This window comes from Elgaria multicarinata, chromosome 3 (assembly GCF_023053635.1).
Source record: "Elgaria multicarinata webbii isolate HBS135686 ecotype San Diego chromosome 3, rElgMul1.1.pri, whole genome shotgun sequence".
NCBI lineage: Eukaryota > Metazoa > Chordata > Lepidosauria > Squamata > Anguidae > Elgaria > Elgaria multicarinata.
In genome coordinates, this window is record NC_086173.1 from 136,476,458 (window position 1) to 136,504,270 (window position 27,813).

General features: G+C 39.7%; 1 protein-coding gene across 9 annotated transcripts in view; it reads left to right on the forward strand.

Annotated features, from left to right (window-relative positions):
• Positions 1-27,813, forward strand: part of MAGI1 (membrane associated guanylate kinase, WW and PDZ domain containing 1) — a 527,537-nt gene that overhangs the window by 249,622 nt on the left and 250,102 nt on the right. For all 9 annotated transcript variants that reach the window (XM_063122040.1, XM_063122041.1, XM_063122042.1 and 6 more), the window contains exon 2: positions 16,879-16,995. In XM_063122040.1, coding sequence (XP_062978110.1) covers positions 16,879-16,995 — 117 coding nt within the window. The remainder of the gene's footprint in view (positions 1-16,878; positions 16,996-27,813) is intronic.

Here is a 27,813-nt window from a genome sequence, read left to right on the forward strand (position 1 = left end):
CTGTAGTAAAATAATATGTTTTCAAAGCCTTCTTAAAAGCTTGTAATAATGGAGTATGGTGGACCCCTGATAGTAAATATGTAAAAATATGTAATGTGTATAAAATATGTAATATGTAATAAATATAAAAACTTATTCCAGAGATGTGGGGCTACTGAAGAGAAGGTCCTCTCTCATATACTTACCCACCTAACTACTTTCACAAGTGAGTAACTGAGGAGGTGCTCTCTTGCTGATCTTAAAGTGTGGGCTGGCTGATATGGGAGAAGGTAGTCCTTAAAGTAATTTGGCCCCAAACCATTTAGGGCTTTAAAGATCAAAAACAGCACTTTAAATTGGGCTCAGAAACACACTAGTAACTAGTTTAGCTGGCACAGAATAGGCATTATATGATCGGATCATCCTCACCAATACTCGCGCAGTCACATTCTGCACCAGCTGTAGTTTCTGATCTCCCTTCAAAGGCAGCCCCATCTACAGCACATTACAGTAGTCCAGCCTGGATGACACTAGTGCATGGATACCCCAGTTACTGCGGAGTCCAGGAGGACTCCCTGACCAGTTATAAACCTTTAGGAAGAGTGCAACCCCATCTAAGACCAGTTATAAACCTCCATCCAAAATTGTTGGTTTCCCACCTCCATCTTGTGTGGATTATGTTTTAGCTTGTTTACTTCATCCACCCAAAACAGGCACCAGACCTCAGTTTTTGTTGTTTTAAACCTGTTCTTGTATTTTACATCATTGCACTGCTGCTATGTTTTATTTTTATTTCATGCTGTAGTTTTAAACATTTATATTGTGTTTTATTGTGTTGCCTTTTACAGTTTTAATTGTTGTGAATTGCCCAAAAAGCTTCAGCTATTGGGCAGTAGAGAAATGTAATAAATAAATAAATATTCAAATTATACCAGTTCAAACTATATAATTTCAGCAGTGTTATTCAAGAGAAAGTCACAGTAAACAAGTATGCCTTTAGGGCTCTCCTAAAGGCTTGCAAAGATGGGGGCCTGACACATATTTCTCTATTATATAATATGTTAATCTCCTGTTAATATTCAGGGTTGTGAAACATATTTTGGATTCATAATCGTCACAGTCATTTTCAAAATACCTAAATTGGAGGGTTCAGCATCAAACGTTTAATCAACCAGATGCCTGGCTTGTTTACAACCCTGCTGAGATATTTTTATTTATTTTCAGTCATGAAAATACTTGTCTGGGTTGAATAGAAACAGCTCATGAGTGAGCAGGGGCCATCAGTGTCATTGCTTTTCCCTCTCTTCCATTTAATTCTTGGTTATACATGCATTCTTTTTTTCTTATTTTTTGTATATAGGATTGCACAAAGCAGCAGTTGTAGCGCTGCATCTAGAATTGTAGGAGTTTTTAAAAATCTATATACACACAGGATTGTGCTATTAGGCACTCTTTATACATTATTTGCAGGGCTTCGGCGACCTCTCTATAGTTGGCCAATTTAGGGTCTTTAGGGGTTTTTTGCTTGGCATATCCCATTTAGGTTCATGGCAAACATCAACAACATGTTTATAATGCTTAGAAATGAAATGAATTTAAGCTAATTCACAATTTTTAAAATAACCAGATCAAGTCACATCACCAAAATGTTTATCCGGATAAGGAGGTCTATGCAAATTTTTTGCCAAACCTCTAGAGGAAGCGAGTCTCAAAGCTCTCTACAAGATGTAATACAACAATGATTTGTACAACATCCACACTGCTGCAAACCATGTTCTGATACAAGAAAATAAATGAATTCTGTTCCCACTAGAACAAATAATACTCTCTAGAAACCTCTTTGTTAGGTAAAAATTTCTTAGTTGATGAGAAGAAGAGGTCTGCCAACAGATTAGCACATCACATACATACAGATAGTAGCTCAGATAAAATCCCAATATCTAAAACAGCAGAATCCAAGAAGGTTCTTTTAATGTGTGTGCTCGCATATTTCAATATAGATTATCATGACAGCAAGCATCTAAACTTTCGTTTCTGGCATATACCTAATCCCAGGAGCTATTACACAAATGATAACATTTTGTGCTATATTATTTTATTCTCTTCCATCCTGGCCTTCCAGCTGCAGTCCAAAAGTGATTATAAGTAATGGGGCTATAAAAGCCATTCAATAATTAGAACGCTCACTGGCCATATGCCAGCAGTGACAAAAGAGAGTGATTTATGTAAGTCAGGGATGTTACATCTGCCATTCCACAGACTGCATAGTGTGGTGGGTTTCAGGTCAAAACGTAACACTAATCAGTGAGGTATTTGCAATGGGAGGGGAGAGATGTTAATGAATGAACTGCTATCTTTTGGCTATTTTTTTTTAAGAATGAAAGTTCTTTAGGAATGCTCTATTGCAGGGGTGCCCAACTCCCGGTCCGCGGACCAGTACTGGTCTGTGGCCTGTTAGGAACCGGGCCGCGCAGGTGAGCTGCTTTCACCCACCCACCCCCACCCCAGCGTACCTGGGCATGGGGCACCATCTCGCCTGCCCAGCTGAAGCGAAGCTAGGATGCTGGGGTGGGGGTGGGCGGCTTCGGAATGGCGTGCCCGGCCGGAAGCTGCTCTGGGAGAGCGACCTCCGGGTGAGCCGTTCTGAAGCTGCCCGCCTGCACCAGCGTCCTGGCTTCGCTTCAGCTAGGCTCCCTCCCAGCTGAAGCAAAGCCATGGCCACCCCCCCTCCAGCATCTCTCAGAGCTGCTGTGGGAGAGCAGCTTCCAGGTGCGGCGGCGGGGGTGGGAAGGCTGCTGCAGCTCCGCTCCTCCCTCTCGGGGACCAGGCGGGCATGACCCTGGCCGCCGCTGCTGCTTGCAGGCAGGAGCAGGCCTTGTGCGTGGATGGGCTGGAGGCACATGGCGCCGTCAGCACTCCGAACACGGAGCAGGTTGCAGCTTGGGCTGATGCTTGGTGGGAGGAGGGAGGGAGGGTGGCTGCAGCTGGCAAGGAAAGGGGTGGGCTGATGCTTGGTGGGAGGAGGGAGGGAGGGTGGCTGCAGCTGGCAAGGAAAGGGGTGGGCTGATGCTTGGTGGGAGGAGGGAGGGAGGGTGGCTGCAGCTGGCAAGGAAAGGGGTGGGCTGATGCTTGGTGGGAGGAGGGAGGGAGGGTGGCTGCAGCTGGCAAGGAAAGGGGTGGGCTGATGCTTGGTGGGAGGAGGGAGGGAGGGTGGCTGCAGCTGGCAAGGAAAGGGGTGGGCTGATGCTTGGTGGGAGGAGGGAGGGAGGGTGGCTGCAGCTAGCAAGGAAAGGGGTGGGCTGATGCTTGGTGGGAGGAGGGAGGGAGGGTGGCTGCAGCTAGCAAGGAAAGGGGTGGGCTGATGCTTGGTGGGAGGAGGGAGGGAGGGTGGCTGCAGCTGGCAAGGAAAGGGGTGGGCTGATGCTTGGTGGGAGGAGGGAGGGAGGGTGGCTGCAGCTAGCAAGGAAAGGGGTGGCCCACCCTTTGGCGCCTCCCTAACCCCTCAACACACACACACACCCCAGTCCTTGGAAAAATTGTCTTCCACGAAACCGGTCCCTCGTACCAAAAAGGTTGGGGACCACTGCTCTATTGGACTGGTTGTATGGCTACTGTATATAAGATCTGGAATAAATTTTCCTCTAGACCAGTGATTTTCATTATATTTCAAACAGGAGACACTTGGGGGTCTTTCTTGGGTCATGGGCAGCTTCTCTCCCAACAGCCCCTGGACAAGTGGCAGTTCTGTGAACCGGCATTGGCTAGAAGCCTTTCTGGGCCTCATCTTCCTGTGCCCTTCCATGTCTTCCAAACAAGGCCTCATTAGTTCATCACCAGGCAGGCAAATTCCGAAAGGCTCACCTGCTCCTTGGACTGGTGAATGCTCTTCTCTAAACAATGCAGCAAAATCTCCCCCACATAGGTCCACATTGTTCTCAGTCTTTCTCACGGATTCAGTTTTCCCTCCAGTTCCAGCATCTGTGCAGTGTACTACTGCTTTTTGCTCCTAGGGCTTCTCCTCCACCACTGCTAACTGGATGCTCCGGTGTTCTCTCCTTTCAATGTTATACCCATATTATTTACTTATTTATTTATTACATTTTTATACAGCCCAATAGCCGAAGCTCACTGGGCGGTTCACATATTTAAATAAGGGGAAAGAAAACCAACATGAACAAGACCTGAACATGGATTTAGGTCCACAATTGAGCTGCACTTGAAAATAGCTTTTCCCTGTTCCAAAGCCAAGGCCAGGTTCACAAGGATGTATCACACACTAGCCAGCCAATCCTATACATATTTATTTGGAGCAAGTGTCATGGAGTTCAATAAGGGTTGCTAAGCCTTTTAGACATCTAGAAACAGTTAAAATGGGCAGAGAGAAAGGACAATGGATTCTATTTTAATGGGAAATAATGAACAGTGCAAGACTTGGATTACATGAATGTTTTGGGTGGTGGTTTTGGACCAATTGCTACTTTCCCTAGGCAAGCAGCAAATTGCACATCTGGTTTAGGCAAAGCAAAGGTGAGAGTGAAAACAGAAAATGTATATTTTGTTGGATGAGAACAAAGTTAGCTTCAGTCTCTTTGGGGGCAGAGACATTTTTTTTCTGTTATTACCAATGCCTGGCATTTGGTTCTGACTCTTCTCTCCTCCTCTGGTCTCTTTGAAGAATACTAACCAAACACAGGCTGATGCGGGAGGAAAGGCGCACTTTATATTTATTTATTTATTACACTTATATACCGCCCCCATAGCCAAGGCTCTCTGGGTGGTTCACAGAAATTCTAAAATTAAGATAAAAATGAGTATACAAAATTTAAAATTCTAAAACACAGAACATACACACATAAAGCATTAAAAACCGTTAAAAAAAACATGTGGGTGATTTCAAATCTCTCTGGAGTTAACACCAAAGAGTGAAGGCAAAAAGAGGTGAGAAAAAGGTGTCTGAGTGAACAAATGTAGGGAGACATTTATCTGATTGAAATGAAAATACTTAGGCCAAGCTAAGAATCTGAGTGGTCCATGCGCACATCAAAAGTTCACAAGCATTTGGGGGAAAATCAGCACTTGATGATGACCTGGGAGAAGCAAAGAGATGGGAAAAAGGATGATTAGATCAAAACATACTTTGGTGAGAATGCGAATGTGCTAAAATCACACAACCTCCAAAGGCAGGGAATTCAATAGGAAGGGGGCCGGCCACCACACTGAAGGCTTTTCTCCTGATGGACTCCAGTCTGGCTATAGGTCCATAAAAACACCAGGAGCATGCCCTCTGGTGACCTCAGTGATGGGTAGGTTGGTAAGGAAGAGGCAACATTCATTAGTGCAGAAGTTGCAGTCAAAACTGAAAATTATTTGTTTTATGCATCACTGCCATTTTGTATCTGGTCCTCCCATTGTTCCTCCACCCATTAACACTGATTGCAAAATTTCTTGATAATGATAACTGCTAACATGAATCTCACATCCGCTTATCCATTCAGTCTTTAATAGGTGCAGTTTAGCACTTCTCTCTTCTCTTTTCTTCATTACTGTATTGCGTGATAGTGTGTGTAGAATTTGTTCATTGTACTGAACTATGCTGTCCAAGAGTATCTCTTCCTGATAGAATACCAGTGTTCTGCCTAAATAGAGTCTTAAAGCAGCAGAAACCAAACTATTCCCTAAAATTAAGGACTCCTAGGTGTGTGTGTGTGTGTGTGTGTGTGTGTGTGTGTGTATGGTGGATGGTTGTCAGCTAGGCATAACCCAGTAATAGTGCACTGTTAGCGGCAACTTGTTCTCTGACCTTTTATGAGAAGGCTCTCTGATGCCCTTCATACCTAGCTAGCCACATTAGAACCACTTTCCTGTGATGCAGTCCTGCTCATCTGGCCCCTGTGTCTGTGAACAATTCCTTAACATGTATAGGGCATGTTGACCTTTCCTGCACAGTGGACACCCAATCTGACCCACACAATCTGCTCCACCCATATGTTTGTGTCATTAATCTTGAGCTGAACGGGATCAGATCACTGAAAAGTGGCTCCCACATTGCTAAAGGAATGGCATCCCTCTTTCCAGTGCAAAGCAAATACGCTAATCTTTACTGGGAAACGGTTGGAAGATGTAGAGTTAAACTGAAATGGGGGTGGCAGCGGGATTTGGAAGGGTATCTTAAACCCTGTGGGAGTTTGCATTAGCCGAACAATTTCATTTCAGCTTAATAATTTTGCATGCCTGGAGAATGAATTTGTCAAGCCCTTTTGGGACTGTGGGAAGTACAGAAATAGATGAGTATGTGACAAAGAGAAGTGTTACTTAATTGTTCTCTTTTTTGGAAAAAAAATTGGCTGATCCTCTGCCCTGCTAGGAGTTAATTAGTGGAAATTCAACAGGACTAATAAAAATGGCTTTCTCAAATCCCAGAACAGTGATTAGCTTTGGAAGTCTCTGATGGAGAACTGTTCCTATAGAAAACCTTAGATTCTTGATTATTATTTTTTAATTAAGAGTTTCAAATTCATATTTTAACTACTGTACGTTAAGTCTACACTGGTCTATGACCACATAGATATATAGATAAAGCTTTATTGTTTCAACCAGTGATTACAACAAGCATAGTAAAAACAAATCATACATTCTGCAAGGTCAGAAATTTTCCTCTATACATTTGGGCTGTAAGAGCATGTAAACAAAAAGTATATTCTTTCTGAATTGGACCAGCTGGACTTTTTCTCAAGAAAACAATCTAAATATTTAGAACGAATTTGGGAATAGATAGGGCAGCAGAACAAATAATGAGGCAGTTCTTCCACTTTGCCACTATGGCAAGGGCAGAATCTCAAGGCATAAGGAATTTTATTAAAACACCCTTCTAGCACTGCTTTTTTTATTTGTTGCATCTTTAATCATGCAAGGGCTGATCTAAGACGAGTATTAGAAATTTGAGTCAGGTAGTGTTCACATTCAAATTTAAGCTTAGTCTCTGCAAACCAAGGTGCTACCTTATTACTTGAAACTGCACAGAGATCCATTTGAACGGAAACGCTATAGACTCTCTCCTTAAAGACCTCTTTGCTGTGAGCTAAATTCAAAGTAGTAAAGTATTGAGAAGAAAAAACATAATAATGAATTTGAGGAATCGGTTTCTGAAACCAAGACGATGTATTTGATGAATTGGCTCTCATTTACTCTAAAAGACACAATTTAGGTAATCTGATTGGGGGGGGGGGCGGAGTCTTGAGCCAGTAGTTGCCCTGCCCTAATGGCAGTGATAGATTTAACTGCTATTATTCCGGTTTCTGATTGTAAAAATGAAGCAGGAGTGCACCTGGTTACACCTTGAATTGTCCATAGCAATTTTTTGGGGAAATATTTCCATATCATATGAAGATTTCAGAGCCCATAATTATCCTCCATACACAAACTGAGGGATAAGTTTTGATTTCAACAAGCTTAGCATTGGGTGGATTTGGTAACCTCCACTTAGGCACCAGAACTTCAATAGTCCATTTAATTGCTGATTTGTCTTCAATTTCAAGGATTTAAAATGGGCATCCCAGCCTCCTGAAGCTGAAAAAAGAACACCCAGATAGCGATACGAGGATACTTGCTTGATAGGATGGTATTTATTCTTTATTTGTGTAATGGAGATCTGTGTCGAAAGACCATGACTTTGGTTTTCCCATAGTTGATAGTAAAAAAAAAGGGGGAATATTCAGCCAATGCTGATAGTAGTCTACGTAAACCAATCTGAATATGTGAGATGAGAATCAGGTCATCAGCATAGAGAAGAAAAGACAGTTTCTATATAATTATGACCACATAATTAATGAGTATTTTTATTGATGTATATGATTATGAACATAGTAGAAGCCATATTTATTTATTTATTTATTTATTGCATTTCTGTACCACCCAATAGCTGAAGCTCTCTGGGCGGTTTACAAAAATGTGCTTTATATTCAACATAAGCCTTATGTGCTGATGCTGCACAATATTTTTCTTTAATATTTCATCTATTTGTACAAACATTTCATTATTGTACAATAAATTTTACTTAAACCCATATTCATTTTAGATATTTGAAGCTTAAAACAGGACAGGCATGTTAGGGTTTTTTCTTTTGAAATAGAGTGACATAGTGGATTCATTTTTTAAATTTATGAGCTGGAATAAATTTCTTATGTTAGGTTTAAGGATGAGTAGTTTTATTTTTTATATTAGCAGCATATGAACAATTTGTATTTTTTTATATATATATAGTTCTAAGTTATATTTTTTTTTCTGTAAAGAGTCTTTTTTTTTTCTTTTTTTTGTAAAAGTCTTTCTTGAATATTTTCAGGCTGAACTTGCTTGAGGTCTTCGCTCTTGTAGCTACTGAACAACGAGATAATAGCTTTTTAAATAAACTTTCATAGCAGCATGTATATTTTATTTCTTATTTACTTCTGTTTTATAACTCTGTTTGAGACACTCTTCTATTTAAATGGTTAATAGGCTGACATTGAATGATTCAGCATTTCTTGTGCCTTAATTTTAAACACCTGCTTTTAGATTGGTTCAATCTTTTGCCTAATTCATTCTTCAGTGAATTTATTCTTTGTAAAATTACACATACAATACAAATACTAACAAACCCCTCCTTATTTTACAATAGAATAAATGAAAATCTTGGAAACATATATTTAATCTTCAGCCTATATTTCAACTTGTTTTTTCTTTTTCAATCATTCCTATACGCTTTACAAATCTTTCATGTCTTTCAATATTCAGAGGTTTTGTAAACATATCTGCAACTATCATATTTGTGTCACAATATCTTAGTTCTATTAAACCTTGCTTTACACTATCTTTAACATGGTGGTATCTAATGTCAACATGTTTTGTTCTGTTAGCACATTTGTCTGCAGTTGCTAGTTTGATATACGCTTGATTATCTTCATAAACTATAACAGGTTTTTTCATTTCTATATTGAGATCAGATAATAGTTGTCTAAACTATATAATTTCATTGCAAGCTATAGACAAACTTATATATTCTGCCTCTGTACTGGATATGGCAACTATTCCTTGTTTTCTACTATGCCAATCGATTAATGAATCTTGATATATTATTATCATTCCTGAGGTGGATTTTCTACATGATACATCAGCTGCATGGTCTGCATCAACATAACATTTTAGTTCACTTGTTCTTGAAGTTGTTAATTTCAAACATTTATCACGAGACCCATTAAGGTATTTAAATACTCTTTTAATACCATTCTAATTTTTTTGGGTTGGGTTTTCTACTTTTCTACTTAAAACGCTGACTGCATTGTTAATATTAGGTCTTGTTAATTTCGTAATATATAATAAACTACCAATAGCACTCCTATATAAATCAGTATGTTCAAATGGTGGACTCTCATCACTCTTCTGAAAATCTACTGTCATTGGAGTTTTTACAGGTTTGCTTTCTAGCATTCCAAATTCTTGCAACAATTTCTCTATTTTGTTCTTCTGATGAAGGAGAAGACCGCCATCAGTATCTTTTTCTATTTCTATTCTCAAATAATGGGTTACATGTCCTAAACATTTTAGTTCAAAATGATTTGTTAATTGTTTTTCAAATTCTTCTCTTTGTTTGTCTGATTCACATATTAAGAGAATATCATCAACATAAAGTAAACAATAAACAACATTTTGTTCACTTTGTTTTATGTAGATGCATGGATCTGCAGTACTTTGATTAAATCCTATGGATTTTAATACTTGGTTTATCTTAGTATTCTAACATCTGGCACTTTGTTTCAAACCATAGATGGATTTGTTTAATTTACAAACCAGGTTGGGATTCTTTATAAACTCTGGGGGTTGTTCTATGAACAATGTTTCTTTTAATTCTCCATATAGAAAAGCAGTTTTAACATCAAAATGGAACACTTGTAATCCTTCCATTGTAGCTATCTTTAACAACAATCTAATTGTTTCATGCCTAACTATTGGGGCAAACACTGCATCAAAATCTTTACCAAATTTCTGACTGTAACCTTTGGCTACTAATCTTGCTCTATACTTTTCAATCTCACCTGATGCATTCTTTTTAATTTTATAAATCCATTTGCATCCTATTGCTTTTCTGTTTTGGGGTAAAGTGGTTAATGTCCAAGTGGAATTTTGTTCTATGGCATCAATCTCATCTTTCATGGCTCTTTGCCATTCTTTAGCAATTTCAGGAGGTAATTTTTCTATGTCTGTATATGTTTCAGGTTCTACTTTTGTACAAAATGCCTTTACTTCACTTATTTGAAATCTTTCAGGAGGTTTACCAAAATTAGATCTTTCTGACCTTCGAAGAGGTTCTGGGGATGGAACTGATTGTGAGTTCGTTTGAATTCCCTCCCCCTCCTCTTCGTGCATTCTCTGAGATAAGTTCTCTTCCGTTTCCTCTTGCTTAATTTCAAATGGTTGACTAACAACTGGTTCAGGAGAATCAGTTTCATTATTTATTTCAGAATCATTCACTCTCTGTGAGCCTTCTGCTCTTATTTCTAAATGTACCTCAGTAAATTTTCCTATTGTTTCTCAATTCTGTTCAAACGCTTTTATACTCTTGCTTATTGTTATTTTTTTCTCATGTGGTAGCCATACTCTATAACTTGAATTCTCAAATCCTAATAAGATACTCTTTTTGGCTCTTGTACCCATTTTTCCTTTCTTTTGTGCTTTTGGGACGTTCACCCAACAGTCAGATCCAAATGCCCTCAAATGACTAATCTTTGGTTTAGCTCCATGGAACTTTTCAAATGGTGTAGAATCTATTGCATTTGAATAAATTCTATTCTGGATGTAATTAGCATAAGTTATGCATTCTCCTCAAAATTTTGTGGAAAGGGGGGAATCATTTATCATTGTTCTGACCATATCTTGTAAATAATGATTTCTCCTTTCAGCAATGCCATTTTGCTGTGGTGAATATGGTGCAGTTAATCTGTGTTTAATCCCCTTATTTGACAAAAACTTTTCAAATGAATTAGAGGTAAACTCACCTCCTCTGTCTGATTGCAATCCAGCTATTTTTGTACTATATTTTGCTTCTACCCAATTTACAAAATTCTTTAACTTCTGTTCAGCTTCTCCCTTATGCTTTAACAAATAAATAAAACCAAAGCGGGAAAAATCATCTACAATTACAAGATAATATCTAGCTCTTCCTTGAGTTTTCAGGAACGGACCTGCCAAATCCATATGTAGTAATTCTAACACTCGTTTGGAATTTCTTTCACATTTCTTATTAATGGGAGCTGTTATTGATTTGCACTCTCTGCAAGCATTACACTCCATAAAAGAATTACATGGTTTTAGTTTCATATCTAAGCATAATCCTGGCATTTTGCTTATTGTTTTAAAATTAGCATGTCCTAAACGCCTATGATATAAATGTATGCAATCATTATGTGGAGGCTTATTTGTCACTGTCATACCTATTTTCATAATTTCTTTGTTGTAAGAATTCAAATAATTTTCCCTTACAACATATAATGAATTTTCTAACATTCTTGTTATGCACACCTTCCCCTTCTGAAGTATTTCACATTTCCTTTTAAGAAACCTGACTTCAAAATTCATAGTATCAAGTTTTGAAACTGACATCAAATTATTTTCAAGTTGAGGAACAAACAGAACATCAGTTACAATTGTTCCTATACACTTTACATAAACATTTCCTTTCCCTTCCACTTTTCTTTGAGTACCATCTGCAAGGGTTACAAATTCTTTTGCTGGGATTATTTTATTAAACATTTTTCTGTCATTAGATAAAAAATGCGTAGCACTTGAATCTACTACCTATTTTATATTATCTTTCTTATCTGCATTTTTGGAATCTACCGTTGCAATATGGGCAGAGAAAAGCTCCTTTTGCTTTTGGAAATATTTTCCTTTATCTATAGATGCATGATCCCAATGTTTCTTGGGGCAATTTCTTTTAAGGTGTTTTTCTGATCTACATCTATAACATCTACGAATCTTATAAACTTTTGATATATTTTCACTCTTTCTTTCTCCTACATTCATTCCTCCCTTTTGTCTTTGTGCATTAGAACAATTTTCTAACACTTTCTCTTGCTCCTGTCTTCGTTCCTATTCTTGAAGCAACTTTCCTGTAACAAATTCTAGTGTCAAGTCTGTTTCTGCCATTGCTTCTATGGCGCAAATTATTCTATCCCATGATTCATCTAGGGAGGATAAAATTATATAGACTTGATGTAAAGGAGTATAAGGCATATCTCTCTCCTGTAGATCTGCAAAGAGTCCCTTCATTGTCTGTAAATGTGCAGACATTGAGCCTCCTTTGCTGAGCCTTGTTTGGTACAGCTTCCTGGCCAAATACACTTTACTGCCTGCTGTCTTCTTCACGTGCAAATTCTTTAAAGCAGTCCAAACTTCTTTTGCAGTTATTAGCCCTCTAATTGTTAGTAATTGGCTATCATCCAGGCCTAGGATTATTGTAGCTCTTGATTTCTCCTCTCTTCGGAGCCATTCAGGAGAAGGAGGGTCGGTAGGTGGGTCTTTTATTATGGGGTCCCATAAATCTTCTCTCCGGAGTAGCATTTCCATTTTAACACACCAACTTGCATAATTCTTCTCTGTTAGCCTCTCCAGTGGCATACTGGAACTTAGAGACATAGCCATTTTAAAACTTGGTACTCCCCCTTGCTGCTGTTAAATTTCTGCTGCTTTCACAAACCACTCAGCCAGACACAGTATTCACAGCTCCAATTCACCTCTGGGTTACTTTCAAAAAACACTGAGTTTAAAGTTGCTCTTTTCTGCTATCTGCTGACCTTAGCATGCCTGGGCTTGACTTATTTATTTATATAGCTCCAGCAATGTAAATGCCTGGGCCCATAACCTTTTGTTAGGGTTTTTTCTTTTGAAACAGAGTGACACAGTGGATTCACCTTTTAAACCTATGAGCTGGAACAAATTTCTTACGCTAGGTTTAAGGATGAGTAGCTTTACTTTTCATATTAGCAGCATATGAACAACTTGTATTCCTTTCATACATACAGTTCTAAGTTATATTCTTTTCTTCTGCAAAGAGTCCTTTTTCTTTCTTTCCTTTGTAAAAGTCTTTCTTGAATACCTTCAGGCTGAACTTGCTTGAGGTCTTCGCTCTTGCAGCCACCGAACAACGAGATAACAGCTTCCTAAACAAACTCCCACAGCAGCATGTACATTCCACCTCCTATTCACTTCCGCCCCACAACTCTGTTTGAGACACTCCCCTATTTAAATGGTTAACAGGCTGACATTGAATGATTCAGCATTTCTTGTGCCTTAATTTTAAACACCTGCTTTTAGATTGGTTCAATCTTTTGCCTAATTCATTCTTCAGTGAATTTATTCTTTGTAAAATTACACATACAATACAAATACTAACAAGGCATGCTTTTGTTCAGCTGCTATTAATATATACAGACTTTTTGCTATTAATTGACTGGTGGTGTTGGAAAGAATTCACAAGGATGGATGGCAAATTTTTGGGTTTGCAATTTTAAAACTTTCCCTGTAAATGTTAGTATTTCAACTTATTGGACTAGTTGGATTGAGTGGCCTTGGATGCCTCACTTCTACTTCTCCCCCCTCTTCTTTCCCTTGTGCAGTGGCTTTGGTGCTTCAATCCCAGTTTGTTTAAGCCACAGTTCTCCATTATGTCCAAAGTAGAGAATTCTGGCTTAATGTCAGTTTACTTATTGGGAACCACTGTTTGATCCATATTTAAGATCCTGGATAGTGGACCAACATTAAGCTAGAAGCTGGTATGGGAGAAGGTTGGGGAAGATGAATGTGCATGTCATGGCCCAGGACTTACAGCCTTATGAGATCGAGGTTTCTAGTGGCAACAACTGTGAGGAGAAGTCAAAAACAGTTCCCAGACCTTCACAGGTGGGGCCCTCCACCTTGGATCCTGCACTCTGTTCTCTCAATCCCTGTGAGGCACTGCTGCCCTCTGACTTTGAAGAGTGGACCTCAAACTCCTCCAGTGAACAGAGAGGCTCCTCATTCCCCAGATCCTAACCACCTCGAAGAAGCCAGTGACTGCAGATGCAACACTTGAGGGGGGATTTTCAGAAAGATGCTCTGGCCTGGCTATAAAACCCTGCCTGTTGCTCTAAGCCAGTGCTGTCTTACCTGGCTGCAGGATTGCTCTCCATGGTACTGAATCTGAATTCATGGACCCAAGGCTGTTTCCATCCAGTGTCTTCCAGGGCTTTCTGGAGATGGCAAGCTACCACTCGCTCTAGAACCTTGCTCAAGAATGGTAAATTTGAGGCTGGACAATAATTTTCCAGAGCCAGCAAATCAATATTGGCTCTTTTGGGGTGGCTGAAACTCCACTTTTTAAATGAAGTATTAATCCTCTCTGAAGTTGAAAATATATAGTTCAGGTCTGTCAGATTTTACTAGCCAAGAAGGTCAAGAATCCAAGGAGAAAGGAGATTGATCTCAGTCTTCCAAGCAGCTTGTCAACATTCCCAGGGTTTACAAGCTGAAAAGAATCGGGACTAGACAGTGCTCTAGCTAAGTCCATATCAGATATCCAAGTCATCCAGAGACATAAGCAATTTATCTGCAAAATGTACAGCTACCTGATCACAACAGGCCTTTGATGGTTCTACAAGCTGGTCTACAGATCCCAGTTTAAGCAGGACCCTACCATTCAAAAGCTCTGGTTGCATAGAAGTAAGCTTTCTTCACCACCACAGGATATACCCTAAGATGGACTCTAATAAAATGGATAGTATTCATCACAATGTGCCATCTGTGTTTCAGTTGTCAACCTTGTAGTTTAATCACCCTCGGCTGTTTAGAATGCCAGAGAGCTGAACTGCCTGTATGAGCTGGTTGAGGACTTTGGGATTGGTCCTATCAATAGGCATCAACTAGGACCTCAGCAGGACCACTAGATAAAGCCCCCGGCGATATCATGAAAAACTCTGAATCAACAAGTCCCTGTGGTGGAGCATAAAATTTGGTACTCCACTCCTGTGGATGGTAGAGGCAGCAATTGCCTTTCATTGATTAAGAATGCATCCTAGAATTTGAGGAACACACGCCTGCAGCTGCATAATGTAGAGGAGGATTAGGGGTGATGGGTAAGGAAGAGGATATTATAGCTATTCATCTACTCCTAGTAGCCTTAATTGGGACATAGCTTTTTTCCCTTGTAAATATGAGTACATGTATATGTCAGAGAATGAGATTACAGCTCAGCTGAATGATTCCAGGAGATGGAATCTGCGATGTGCTAGCATATTTATATGAATGATCATTACACTAAAAAAAAAATCTTACAAATAAATCAAGATAATTCATGTGTTTTTCTAAATACCTCAGAGTGTATCTCCTTTACATAACCTATTGTAACCAGGCTGCCAGCTTTACGTTACATTTCCATACCGCTCCATAGCTGAAGCTCTCTGGGTGGTTTACATAAGATTAAAAAAATTAAAAACAATGTGCAAAATTTAAAACCACAAAAACATGCAACATACACAGAAACATACATCTAAAAACAACTTTATAAACAACTGTAAAAACAGATCCATGATCAAAGAAGCTCATCACGTATGCTAAATGCCTTTGAAAAGAGAAAAGGTTTAACCTGGCGCCAAAAAGATAGCAATGTTGGCGCCAGGCAGGGTTCATTGGGGAGATCATTCCATAATTGTGGGGGGGGCACCACAAAGAAGGCCCTCTCCCTTGTTGCCATCTTCCAGGCCTCCCTTGGAGGAGGCACCCGGAGAAGGACCTTAGATGTTCAGCGTGGTGTACAGATAATGTTATGTAAGTATGTGAGGAAGTTATCTACTTGGGAATAAATCTTTATAAGATGTGGGAGTATCTGGAGATGTGGAATCAAATGCATCTCCTTAGATACATAGAAAAGGAGTCTGAGGCTAAGATATGGGTGTTGGTGTTTAGTCTTTACCCAGACCCTGCTGTCATGAGGATAGTTAATGGTTACTTTATTTGAAAAAATGCCCATACACACACACACACACACACACACACACACACACACACACACACATATATATATATAATTCTTCACACAGTGCATAGTTAAAGTATGGAATTCATTACCACAAGATGTAGTGATGGCCACCAATTTAGATGGCTTTACAAGGGGATTGGATAAACTTCTGGAGGAGAAGGCTATCAATAGCTACTAGTCCTGATGGCTATGTGCTATCTCTAGTATCAGAGGAAGTAAGCCTATGTATGCCAGTTGTTGGGGCATGTGGGTGGGAGGGTGCTGTTGCACCGTGTACTGCTTGTGGTTCCCTGGTCGGCAGCTGGTTGGCCACTGTGTGAACAGAGTGATGGTCTAGATGGACCCTTAGTCTGATCCAGCATGGCTCTTCTGATGTTCTTATAAATATTCATCCATGCCTTATCTACTTAAAAATATTCATCCATAGGAACCTGTCACGGGTAGATTTGCTGTGTCGTTTTGGTTTGGTGCTCAGCCTTGCTTTTTGCCATGCCGGTTGTCTAAGGATATGCAGAAGAAGAAATACCCTCCCTTTTAATATTTTTCTTTCACATTTTATCTGTGTACTTTCTTGGTATATTTAGAAAATATATGTGATGTTGTGTGTGTGTTTGTGTGTGATGATAAACTCTTTAGCTCCAGCAGGAACAAAGATGGGTTATAAAGCCAGGGAGATTGCATGTTTGCAGAAAGTTATTTTGGGTAATCAGCCATTTACAGAAGAAACACATAAAAGCAGCATACTATAATTCAGAGGAGCTGCAAATTGTAAATCTTAACATTTGCCAGAGCTGGAAATGTTAATCCTTTTTAAGCTCAGCTGTGATTTCTTTTCTCTTTTTTCCTTTTTCTTGTAGGAAGTCGTCTGAACAAAGATCTGAGACATTATCTCAACCAGAGGTTTCAGAAAGGATCTCCAGATCATGAGCTGCAACAGACTATTAGAGATAACCTTTATCGCCATGCTGTGCCTTGTAAGTAATTAGCAGGTCATCTAGTGGATTTGGTGTAATAAAACTCCACCTTGCCTTTGGTGGCAACCTTTTAATATTAGCCAGGGGGTTGCTGTGTGGAGACCTGTTTTTTTAGTGAACAGGTGATTGCTTCCGGTGGCCGTTGAGAAAATGTTGGATTTGCTTTCTCAGTGGTTAGCACATAGAAAGCTTGGATGTAAGAGGCCAAGACACCTATGGGCCATAGCAAATAGGTAATGCTCATGCTTTACATGCAAAAATTCCCCTGTCCAATCCCTGCCATCACCATTGTAAAAGTACGCTGATGACACCCAACTTTACTATTTCTTTCCACCCAATTCCAAGGAAGCAGTTTCTGTGCTAAAGTGGTGTTTGTTGGCAGTAATGGATTGGATGAGGGCGAACAAATTGAAGCTTAATCCAGATAAGACAGAGGTGCTCCTGGTCAGTCGAAAGCCAGATCAGGGAATAGGGATTCAGCTTGTACTGGATGGGGTTACACTCCTCCTGAAGACACAGGTCCGCAGCTTGGGTGTACTTCTGGATTCATCCCTGAGCCTGGATGCTCAGGTTTCGGCAGTGGCCAGGAGTGCATTTGCACAGTTAAAGCTAGTGTGCCAGCTGTGCCCATTCCTAGAGATGTCGGACCTGGCCACAGTGACACATGCCTTAGTTACATCACGATTGGATTACTGTAACACGCTCTACGTGGGGCTGCCTTTAAAGAGTGTTTGGAAACTCCAGCTGGTTCAAAGAGCTGCAGCCAGATTGTTGACTGGGGCTGGTTACAGGGAGCATACAACTCCCCTGTTAAAACAGCTCCAGTGGCTTCCAGTCTGTTTCCGGGCACAGTTCAAAGTGCTGGTTATGACCTATAAAGCCCTATATGGCTCGGGTCCAGGTTATTTGAAAGACCATATTCTCCCTTATGAGCCTGCCCATGCTTTTGAGATCTTCTGGAGAAGCCCTTCTTTCAGTCCCACCATCTTCACAGGCGCGCTTGGTGGGAACATGGGAGAGGGCTTTCTCGGTGGCTGCTCCAGTGCTTGGGAACTCTCTTCCCGGGGAAGCTAGGCTGGCTCCCTCCTTGATGGGCTTTTGGAGGCAGGCTAAAACTTGTTTGTTCCAGCAGGCCTTTGGAGAGTAATTTGGTCCTCCATCTATGTTAATGACTTATAATTTTGTTGTGTATTTTAAACTTTTTTTTTACATTTCTTTTCCTAGGTTTTACAATGTGTGTTTTAAACTTTGTAAGGCCGCCTTGAGGTCCATTATTGGGCAGAAGGCGTGATGATGATGATGATGATGATGATGATGATGATGATGATGATGATAATAATAATAATAATAATAATATAAAAGATCAAGTTGCAAGTGATGAGAAAGAGTCTTGTCAAAGACCCTGGAAGACTGTGCAGTCCAAACAGGTGATACTGGACTAGATGGACACATAGGTCTGGTTTGTTCTTGAGGAGGTTCATATGTTCATAGTGATTGTGAATAGGTGAAGGCAACAGTATAAAATTCCTGTTAGTCTTCCAGGCTCAATTTGAAAATTTTGGTTTTCATCTATAAAGTTTTACCTGGCTTTGGCCCACCGAAAAGATATTTCTTCCTTCGTGGCCAACAGCATTTTTTGGATATCTACTGAGCAGAGAGAAGTTTGGACAGAGAGAAGGTGTGAAGAAGGTATAATTGTGAAGGTGTGAAGAAGGTATGAGCTTTCAAACTGAAGCTCATCCAGAACCATGCTTGAGTGTTTTGGAAGGCTTGTAAGAGCTTTCTCTTTAAGTAGGCTTTTGTGGAGTCATCTTGTCATTGGCAAGATGACACTTAAAAAAAAAAAAAGTAATGTGCATATATTTTTAAAATTAAATGGATTTTTCCCATTATCTTCAAATTTGCTATTCCCCTGAGACAGTTTAAGACAATGTGGTCTAGGCATTTAAATAATAAAATATTGCATTAATTTCATTTTGCCATTGTATCTATATGTGTAGGCTTAGTGTCAGTTTTTGAGGGTCTTTATCAGCCTTCCCAAACCCAGCACCCTCCAGCAGCATGGATAGATGTGGATGATGGAAGTTGTAGTCATGTGAGCAACTTAGGATGGTGGGGCTTGTAGTCCAAACACATCTGGAAGGTACTAGGCTGGGGAAGGCTGGTGTATATAGAATAAAGATGTATATGGAGAGACCCATGTGTCACTTGAACCTTTTGCATCTATCATTTCTTACTGCTGGCTGCGTTGCCTGTATCGTCTTGCTCTTCTTTGCAGTTCCAATTTCAGAAACAACGAATAAAGCAAATGAGCCTAAGTTCTGTTGGAGCATTTTTCTGCGTTGCCAAGGTTACATTTTGAAATGATCTCAACTTGATTCTTTTCTCTGATTTATTGGACTAAATTTATGTGAGCTGATTTATGTGAGCTAAACTACTCTCCTTGGTTTTTAATCTTGCCAAAGGCCTTGATTATAGAATTGTATTTGCTGGTCTGGTTTTTTTGGGGAGGGGGGAATATATATATATATATATATATATATATATATATATATATATATATGGGAGTGTGGGAGTGGTGATACTGAATGAGAAATGTTTGTGTTCTCCCCTTAATATGAACATGTGTTATTCATGCCCCAATTACATAACCAACAAACAAATCTAGAAAAGCAAGTTATGCAATGCTACCTTTACTGGGCTGTCTGGTGAATAGCTTTCTTTCCTCCCCGCCCTGTGTATTTCTGCAAAGAGGCAGGTTTAGAATGTGAAATAATGCGTAAGCTTGAAACTGAATGAAGCTGCTGTATGTATGGCTGCAAGTTACTGGGATGTGGCGAAGGGTAGAGGGAGAGTGGGGGAGGGAGGGAAGTTTTTCCAGGGCTGTAGATTAATCTGGCTGCATACTCTTTTTTCTTTTTTCTTTTAATTCTTCAATACACGTGACCATAAAATCCAGTGCTCTGGGCCAATCTCTCTATTGCTAATGGATTATGAAGTTTTGTATTTTGAAAATGGAATTCTCTGCTGATTATATGGTAAACATGTTAAAGGCTCACAAGGTCACTCACACTGAGCATGCCTTGACTGCCTGCTGATTATTATTGCTGTAACCAAAGGACTTGCTGAACTGATGATGAATGGCCCAGGGTATGTAAAACAGGTTCTTTCCTCTGTGTCCTGGGTTTTTTATTTGAAATCCTTACAATTTTCTAATATGCAACTGTACTCTATTGCGACTGTGCATTGTGCTGCAACACTAAAATAAGTACCAATAAAAACACACGGATAGCAGGGAAGAATTTCTGGAAGACCACCATGCAACTAATTTTGGAACAATAGCGACTCACTCTTGCATCTGTAAGTAGCCCACAAGACCTTTTTGAAATAAGACGGAACTGCTGTATTCACAATGAACAGCTAAAGCCACAGTTGGACAGAGACAAACAGCGCTGCACTGCAGCTCTTACGTTAAGCAATTGGCTTTTTCATGTGTTGTAGAGGGCAATCTAACAGCTTAGCTCATTATTATTATTATTATTATTATTATTATTGTTTGTTTGTTTTAAAAATAAATGTAATTAGGGTCAGCTCTACATTTTCAGATTGAATGTGGAAATTGCAAAGAAAGAGGTAATGGGCAGTTTATAAACTAAGATGATACTGTGCAAGTCCAGCTACAGTTAAGCCCATACTGATATATATATATATATATATATATATATATATATATATATCACTGCAGAGAAAGTTATGGCTCCATAATGTATTGACATTTTGACATGCAATGATAAGCTCAAACAGAAGGCCATTTTACTATGCGTTATGTCATCCATCTGCTCCTAGGCGTTATGTTTTATTTTATTAGATTTGTATCCTATTTTTTGTCTGGACTCTCCAAAGCTGAGAGTTGCAAGCGATGAGAGACTGCTCAAAGGAGTGAAAAGGGTGAAAAGTGCAGCTTAGGGAATTAGGTAGTCAAAACGTAAGAGGAATAGAAAAAAGGTAAAAATAGAGAGAATCCATTGGAAAGTTAAAAGTGGAAACATTGGGGGAAAGAAAAACTACAGTGGGGGAGTGAAATTGCTCCGATCGTGTAGATTTCTTTTTTTAAAAAAAATCACAGCCTTTAAGAGAAAAAGGAAAGAGCCTGTAGATTCAGACTGATCTCATTCTGATAAACTTACTATTATTCCAGGACGATTCGGATTTCCAGTATCTGTGTGCGTACGCACCCAAACACACACACACATGTGTACTAAGGACTGTATCCAATTCCACAAGCTCAAATAGCTCTAACAGAGCTCTGCTGAATCTTTCCATTAGGCAGCCATGGCTCATTACTTTTGCACAACTGGTTGTGCAAGCAGTTCCACAACCAGTTGGACAATGCATCGCACAACAGGTCCAAGCATTTGTATAACCGTTTACACAAATGGAATGCACAATGTGTTGCATAACAGTTACGCAAAAACACTTGCACAGCCACCCTTATGCAAATATAAGTTTAGTTGGATCCTTTCTTTGCAGATACTTCAGAACCTAGTTTCCACTAGTGCACCATCATTTGAACTAACAGAATGGCACAATTGGATTCTGCCCTCAGAGCAAATCACCATGAAGATTCATGGTTGTACCCATATGAGCTGGCCTCATGTTAGTGCAGTCCAACATGATGGTTCCACAAAAGGACAATTCATGCACAGTTGAACTCTAGATAGCTTTTGCGCTTCTAAAAATACTCCTGGAAACGGCCATTTCTCGATTGGGGCAGGTCAGTGAAGCTCCGTTCTGCTAGCTCTGCTAACCTGCCACATTCCGGAAACAAAAGTCTAAAAGCCCCAATACACAAGTGTTTGCTCCCATGAGTGCACAGGCACAATGGATACTACCCTGTCTTATTAAACCTTCAAAATTAAGTTGTATAATTAAAGCCAAGACTTGTATTTGCAGTGAAAGTTGCATAATGTCTTGAATACCTTCTCCGTATGTCTTGGTCCAGGTACAGCAGTTGCGTACTATAATGATAATTTGTGAGGAGAAATCCCCTTACCAAACTGAAGCCAGAAACAAAATAAATAATTTCACAAAATATATAAAAAAGTGATAAAAACTATTTTATAGGTAAAACCAAAACATATAATACAGTTAATATTGAAAATATTCACAGTGTACGCCATTCTGTTTACTCATTCACATTTTAATAGCTATAAACTAGTTGTAGTTAATAGTTATTAAAATCTCTTTCTCTTAACGAGAAACTAAATTGTTCTTCCATTGCTACTTTGTTATTTTTAGCTACCCATTTTATTAAGGGCAAACAAAATGACAGTAGCAATTTCTGTTTTGCTCATAAGTATTGCTGCCTAGAATCATGAAAAGTGTGTGTGTGTGTGTATGTAAGAATTTTGAGCAGCTCGATTAATTTAATTTGGAGGGGCATCTATTCTTTGTATGACTCTGCAGTGTTGTTGTTTTTAAGGCAAAACAGTAGTTCTGTTTGTTAAGGAGATCGGAATTGGTTTCACAGGATACGAGGCAAAAAGAAAGAAATAAGCGAAATGGTAGTTTTGTTTGGCCAGGAGTATAATTTAATTCTTATAAGTCGATACATTCAAAAGGTGGTTTGGATTTGCAAAGTTGTTGTTTCTGGCTTTTTAAAAATAAGAAGACAGTTTGTTGCATGGCTGGTTGCATGCCTCTGTATGATATCCTAAAGCATTTCACATATGAATGTAAGGACATGCCTGTGCTCATAAGCTGGAGATACCCTGACCTCTTATTGCTGAAGGCTCTACACCAGGGGTTGGCAACCTGGTGCCTCCCAGTTGGATTGCAACTACCATAAGCCCAAGCAAGCATGGCCAATGGTTAGAAATTATGGGATTTGTACTCCAAAACATCTGTTGGGCATCAGGTTGCCTTCCCCAGGTCTACTGTGTCTTCTGTATTTATTTACTCTGTATTTACTGATTTAAAAGCTAGAAGAGAATTTGATCATTTGGTTAGTGAAATACTAGGAAAATCTAATTGTTCTACAGTTGGTTTGCAGTAGTGCAAAATATACCATAGCAGAGATGGCAAGCTGTGCACGGCATGGTGCCTTAGCACTTGTGTGCATCCTAGAGGTGATTTCCCACTCTGTCATTTAACTTCTGGAGAACTTTGGAAATGAGCTGAATCCAAAAGAAGGAGAAGACTAGGAACGAGCTCATCACTAAAAAGGTTAAACGAGACATTCTGAAATGCCGACAATAGGGGCAGTGATTTAACAGGGAAAATCCGAACTGCAAGAATAAATAGGGAAAGTTGAAACGGGTGGTGCAAATTTAGTGGATGTGTGAGCTCCATAATGACAAATGGGTTTGGGGCCAGAGCTACTCCAAACAGGATATGGCACTATGAAAGTGGTATGAAAGCGGTACGTAAGAGGCAATACTGCTTTCATAGCGGTATTGAAGTGCACTGACAGCTGTTGGGGCCCATTGACACATGCCATATTCTGCTTTCATATTGCTTTCGTAGTGCTATATCCTGCTTGGTATGGCTACTGCCTGTTACATACCACTTTTATACTGCTTTCATAGTGTTATATCCTGCTTGGTGTAGATCTGGCCTTGGTCTGGGTAAGCATATAATATCATTTGATATATCACTCTTTTCCCTTCCAAAAAAGGAGTCCCTCAAAGTAGCTTTCAAATTTTAAAAAGCATAAAAGCAATAACCAATCCTTAAAATACATTTACAACAAGTTAAAAGCAGCAGCAAAAATAAAATACCACACAACAAGATTCAAAGAACCAAACCTAGCAGTCAATAAATAAAAATTCTTCCATTTCCATCTGCATTTCTCAGAGGCCTAGGCAGGATCTACACTACTGCTTTATAATGGTTTATAACAATATTGACTACTATTGGGGCCCAGGACATATTCCATGTACCGTTTTCAAACTGCTTTCATAGTGTTATATTCTGCTTGATGTAGATCTGGCCCTAGTAAAATATGAATAAAAGGTAAGTAAGCAGTAATTATACAAGCTAAGCTGTGTAAGTCAGTGAGAAAGATATTATATAGAAATGAAACTTTAATTTAGTAGTATTTCCTAGTGCCTAAAGAGATCTAATGTTGAGGCTTCTTAGAACAATCCCTCCCCTCTCACTTATAGTCACTCCAAGGTTATCACACTTCTAGAACTGGGTAGGTGGAAAGCACTGAAACAAAATGTCACCCTCTTCCAATTGTTCAGAGCCAAGTAACTGCTTGTCCCTGTCCCCTAGTCCTTGTGTGCCTCTTTGTGTTATGGATCATTGGAGGATCCTTTTGCTTTTCTATGAACACTACCCAAATCATCTTGGAAGGAGGATAGAAATAAAGCTAGTTCTAGCACAGTGCCAATAGTGTTCGCTGGTGCAACGGGATTTGGAAAACCATCACGCCAACAAACGCTGTTGGTGTTGTGCTAGGAGTAGCTGACACTAGCCCAGTATAATTTACACTAGTCCCAAAGATGCTGTACATTATAAATACAACAACAAAATCCCAAAGTCACAGCAACTACAGAGTTAAAACATAGGTTTAAAAGGGCTGGGTGAACAATATGGTCTTCACCTGGTGCTGAAAAGAACCAGGTGAACCTCCCTGGGAAATTTGTTCTGTATCTGGGATACTTCTACTTTGTTCAGCATAGGCACTTGGCTCAAAGCCTCTGAAGAAGATCTTAAGGTTCTAGTATACAACTCTCTGATGCCATTGACTCATTAAGCTACTGCCAGTATCCTTACTTGTCCCTCAAACTGCAGTCACCAGCCAAAAGAATGTTCTGTCTTTAGCCCTTGGTTGCATTCCAGGATGCCCAAATTAAGGCCTAATCTCTCTCTCCATTTTTTTTTAAAAAAATCTATAGAGAACTAGGGGCTAATTCTCAGTGAGGCAGTAAGCCTCAGATTGTTGTTGTGGGCTCATATGATTGAGTGCTCCTTCATACAACAACCACAACAACAACCATAGTAATTGTAATAATAATTATAGTAACAATAGTAAGACTTCCTGAACATAGAAAACTAGACATTTGAGAGAGTGCTAAGCTATAGATCCCTTCTCCCTGACATCCAGTTTTCTATGGGGATGGTATTGTTTGGAGAACCATTCAGTCAAGGTAGTTCCCATCTGCAGTCTGAAGAGATACAGCTGAGAATATAGGTTGACTACCTCAGCAAGAACTAGGCCTGATATAAAGCTTGATAACCTAGGACTAAAACAAGGACAAAGACTATGTGGTAGACACACTGTTGTTGTTGTTGTTGTTGTTGTTGTTGTTGTTGTTGTTATTATTATTATTATTATTTTATATAGCACCATCAATGTACATGGTGCTGTACAGAGTAAAACAGTAAATAGCGAGACCCTGCCGCATAGGCTTACATTCTAATAAAACCATAATAAAACAATAAGGAGGGGAAGAGAAAGCAAACAGGCACAGGGTAGGGTAAACAGGCACTGGGTAGGGTAAAACTAACAGTATAAAGTCAGAACAAAATCAAGTTTTAAAAGCTTTAGGAAAAAGAAAAGTTTTTAGCTGAGCTTTAAAAGCTGTATACATTTCAGGCTATGCTGTTCAGACGTGTGAAGCGTTTAAGCTCCCGCTGGTCCTGCATGTCCACATTACTGATAGGGGTCGAGGCTGGCTGTGCAGCACCATAAGCTTGTTGCCCTTGGCATTAAGATGTCTTGAATAAAACAATAGCAGCCTTTTTCCCAAGGTGCTTGCTGTACTTCTGTTTATGCTACAGTTCTGAGCTAGACCAGGTAGAGAAGTTCTAGAGAAGTCCTCATTTCTAATTGTTTGGAAACTGTTGTCAACTTTCTGGGCTGTCCTTATATGTTTCATTATCCTGTGGGTGTTTCACCCAGCCATTTACTCTTTCCCTTGTAACATGTACAATATATATTTTTCAGGCTAGCAAACCATTGAAAGTTTTATTTGTTCAGCTTTTTGGGAAAGAGGAGTCTCTCCGTCTGCTTGCCAACATCATTAAAGAACTGCTCCTTCTTGAAACTGGCCAGAGATTAAAAGAATAGAACAAAGTTATAGTGAACCCTCTGTGCAGTTCAGCTCAGAAGGCTTTTCTATCTCATTTGCCAAGAAGCTTCCCAGTAACTAGTGTGGGAAGCATGTTGATGGTTTAGGCGTCTTTGTTTCTTTATTAATTCCCATTGCTCTTCAGCTTGCTCCCATAATGACTAGATGCAAAGGGGTTCAGGCGGCTGCTTTGTCTCCTCATTGCGAGGAATCTGCAGTTGGGTATTCAAGTGGTTCTAAAAGGTATTAAGGCAGAAAGCCAGCAGGCAAGAGTGAAGAAATTGCAGAGTAATGCTGCGTTGTTAGTGGTCTTTACAATATGAGACGTATTGAAGATGGGTAACTCAAAAATATTCTATCAGCAGAATCCGCTGGGATATTTTCTGGAGTTGAATGGGTGCCCCTCCTTTTGAGAAACAATGAGTTCCAAGTGGCAGGAGATGGTAGGAGCATTCTCCCTTCTTCCAAACCCTTAACAATACAGTGCCATCAAGGGAACACTGAGAGGGGTTAAGGCTGAGGATTGACACTCACTGCAGTACTGCTGTGTAGCTGTCTTGAGAAAAAGCAAAGCTTTTTCTCTGAGCTGGAGGTCAGCAGCAATTTAGACATACAGGCAAGTATGATGGGATAGTTGGGAGCAGCAGCTGATGATGACTACTACTGTATCTTCTCTTCAGCCTGGTTTGCAGTGTTGCCTTCTGTAGGCTTACCTCCTCTCTTTTTCTTCCATGAACCCTCTAGCTTTGATCTCCTTTTTCTTCTCTCTATTTATCTGACTGGCTTTCTGGAATTGTTTTTTTTTTTTTTTTTAAATGCACTCAGAATCCTCCAAAGTCAATCTCCCTCCCCTCCACCTCCTGCCTACCGGCTTCACTTCTCCTGTGGCTTATACAGGTTTCAATGTAAGTTTGTCTGGTTGTCAACCACTTTCATAGTCCCATATGTAGGCTGCAGTCATAAGCAGACTTTCTAACAAGTAAGTACCATTGATCTCATTGGGATTCAGTTTCACATCAGTGTGCTTAGAAAGGAACTGTTTGATGTATTGAAAACAGAACTGCAGTAGACAGCTGAACTTGTGCTGTAAGCCACATCCAACATGCGGTATGTTTCTGTATGTTAGCTTCTAACATTGCATAACAAATGTATGGTAGGTTATATGTTAATGTTTTTTATTGTAATACTTTCTACTACATTTCTGTCAGTTTAGGAATGTGGTCATCCTGTTATGACAGCTTCCTCTGTGGTCATTGGACCTAGACATTTATAAGCTGTCCCAGATTACCAAAAGTACTTCACTCAGTACACTGCATAGATGAATGGGGATTTGAACCAGGTTGCCTTGGTCCAAGAGAAAATTCTGTGTGTGTGTGTGTGTGTGTGTGTGTGTGTGTGTGTGTGAGAGAGAGAGAGAGAGAGAGAGAGAGAGAGAGAGAGAGACCGACTGAGACCCAACTGCTAAAGATCAATTAACACATAAAGCAAATAATTTTCAGTTCTGCTCCTGTAAAGCAGGAAATAAATCTTGCTGCTTAAGTCATAGCACTCTGGATATATCCATAATCAAAGACTGTCCTCCTTGAATAATTACAGCTTTGAGTTATGAAGTCAAGATTGCTGGGAAGTTGCCAGAGCAGATTTGTTTAAGGGTGGACGGGAGGGTCTCTCATTCTGATGGCCTTTTAAAAGGCATTTATACTGTCCCAGGCTGCACTTAATTAGTGATTAAGAGCAG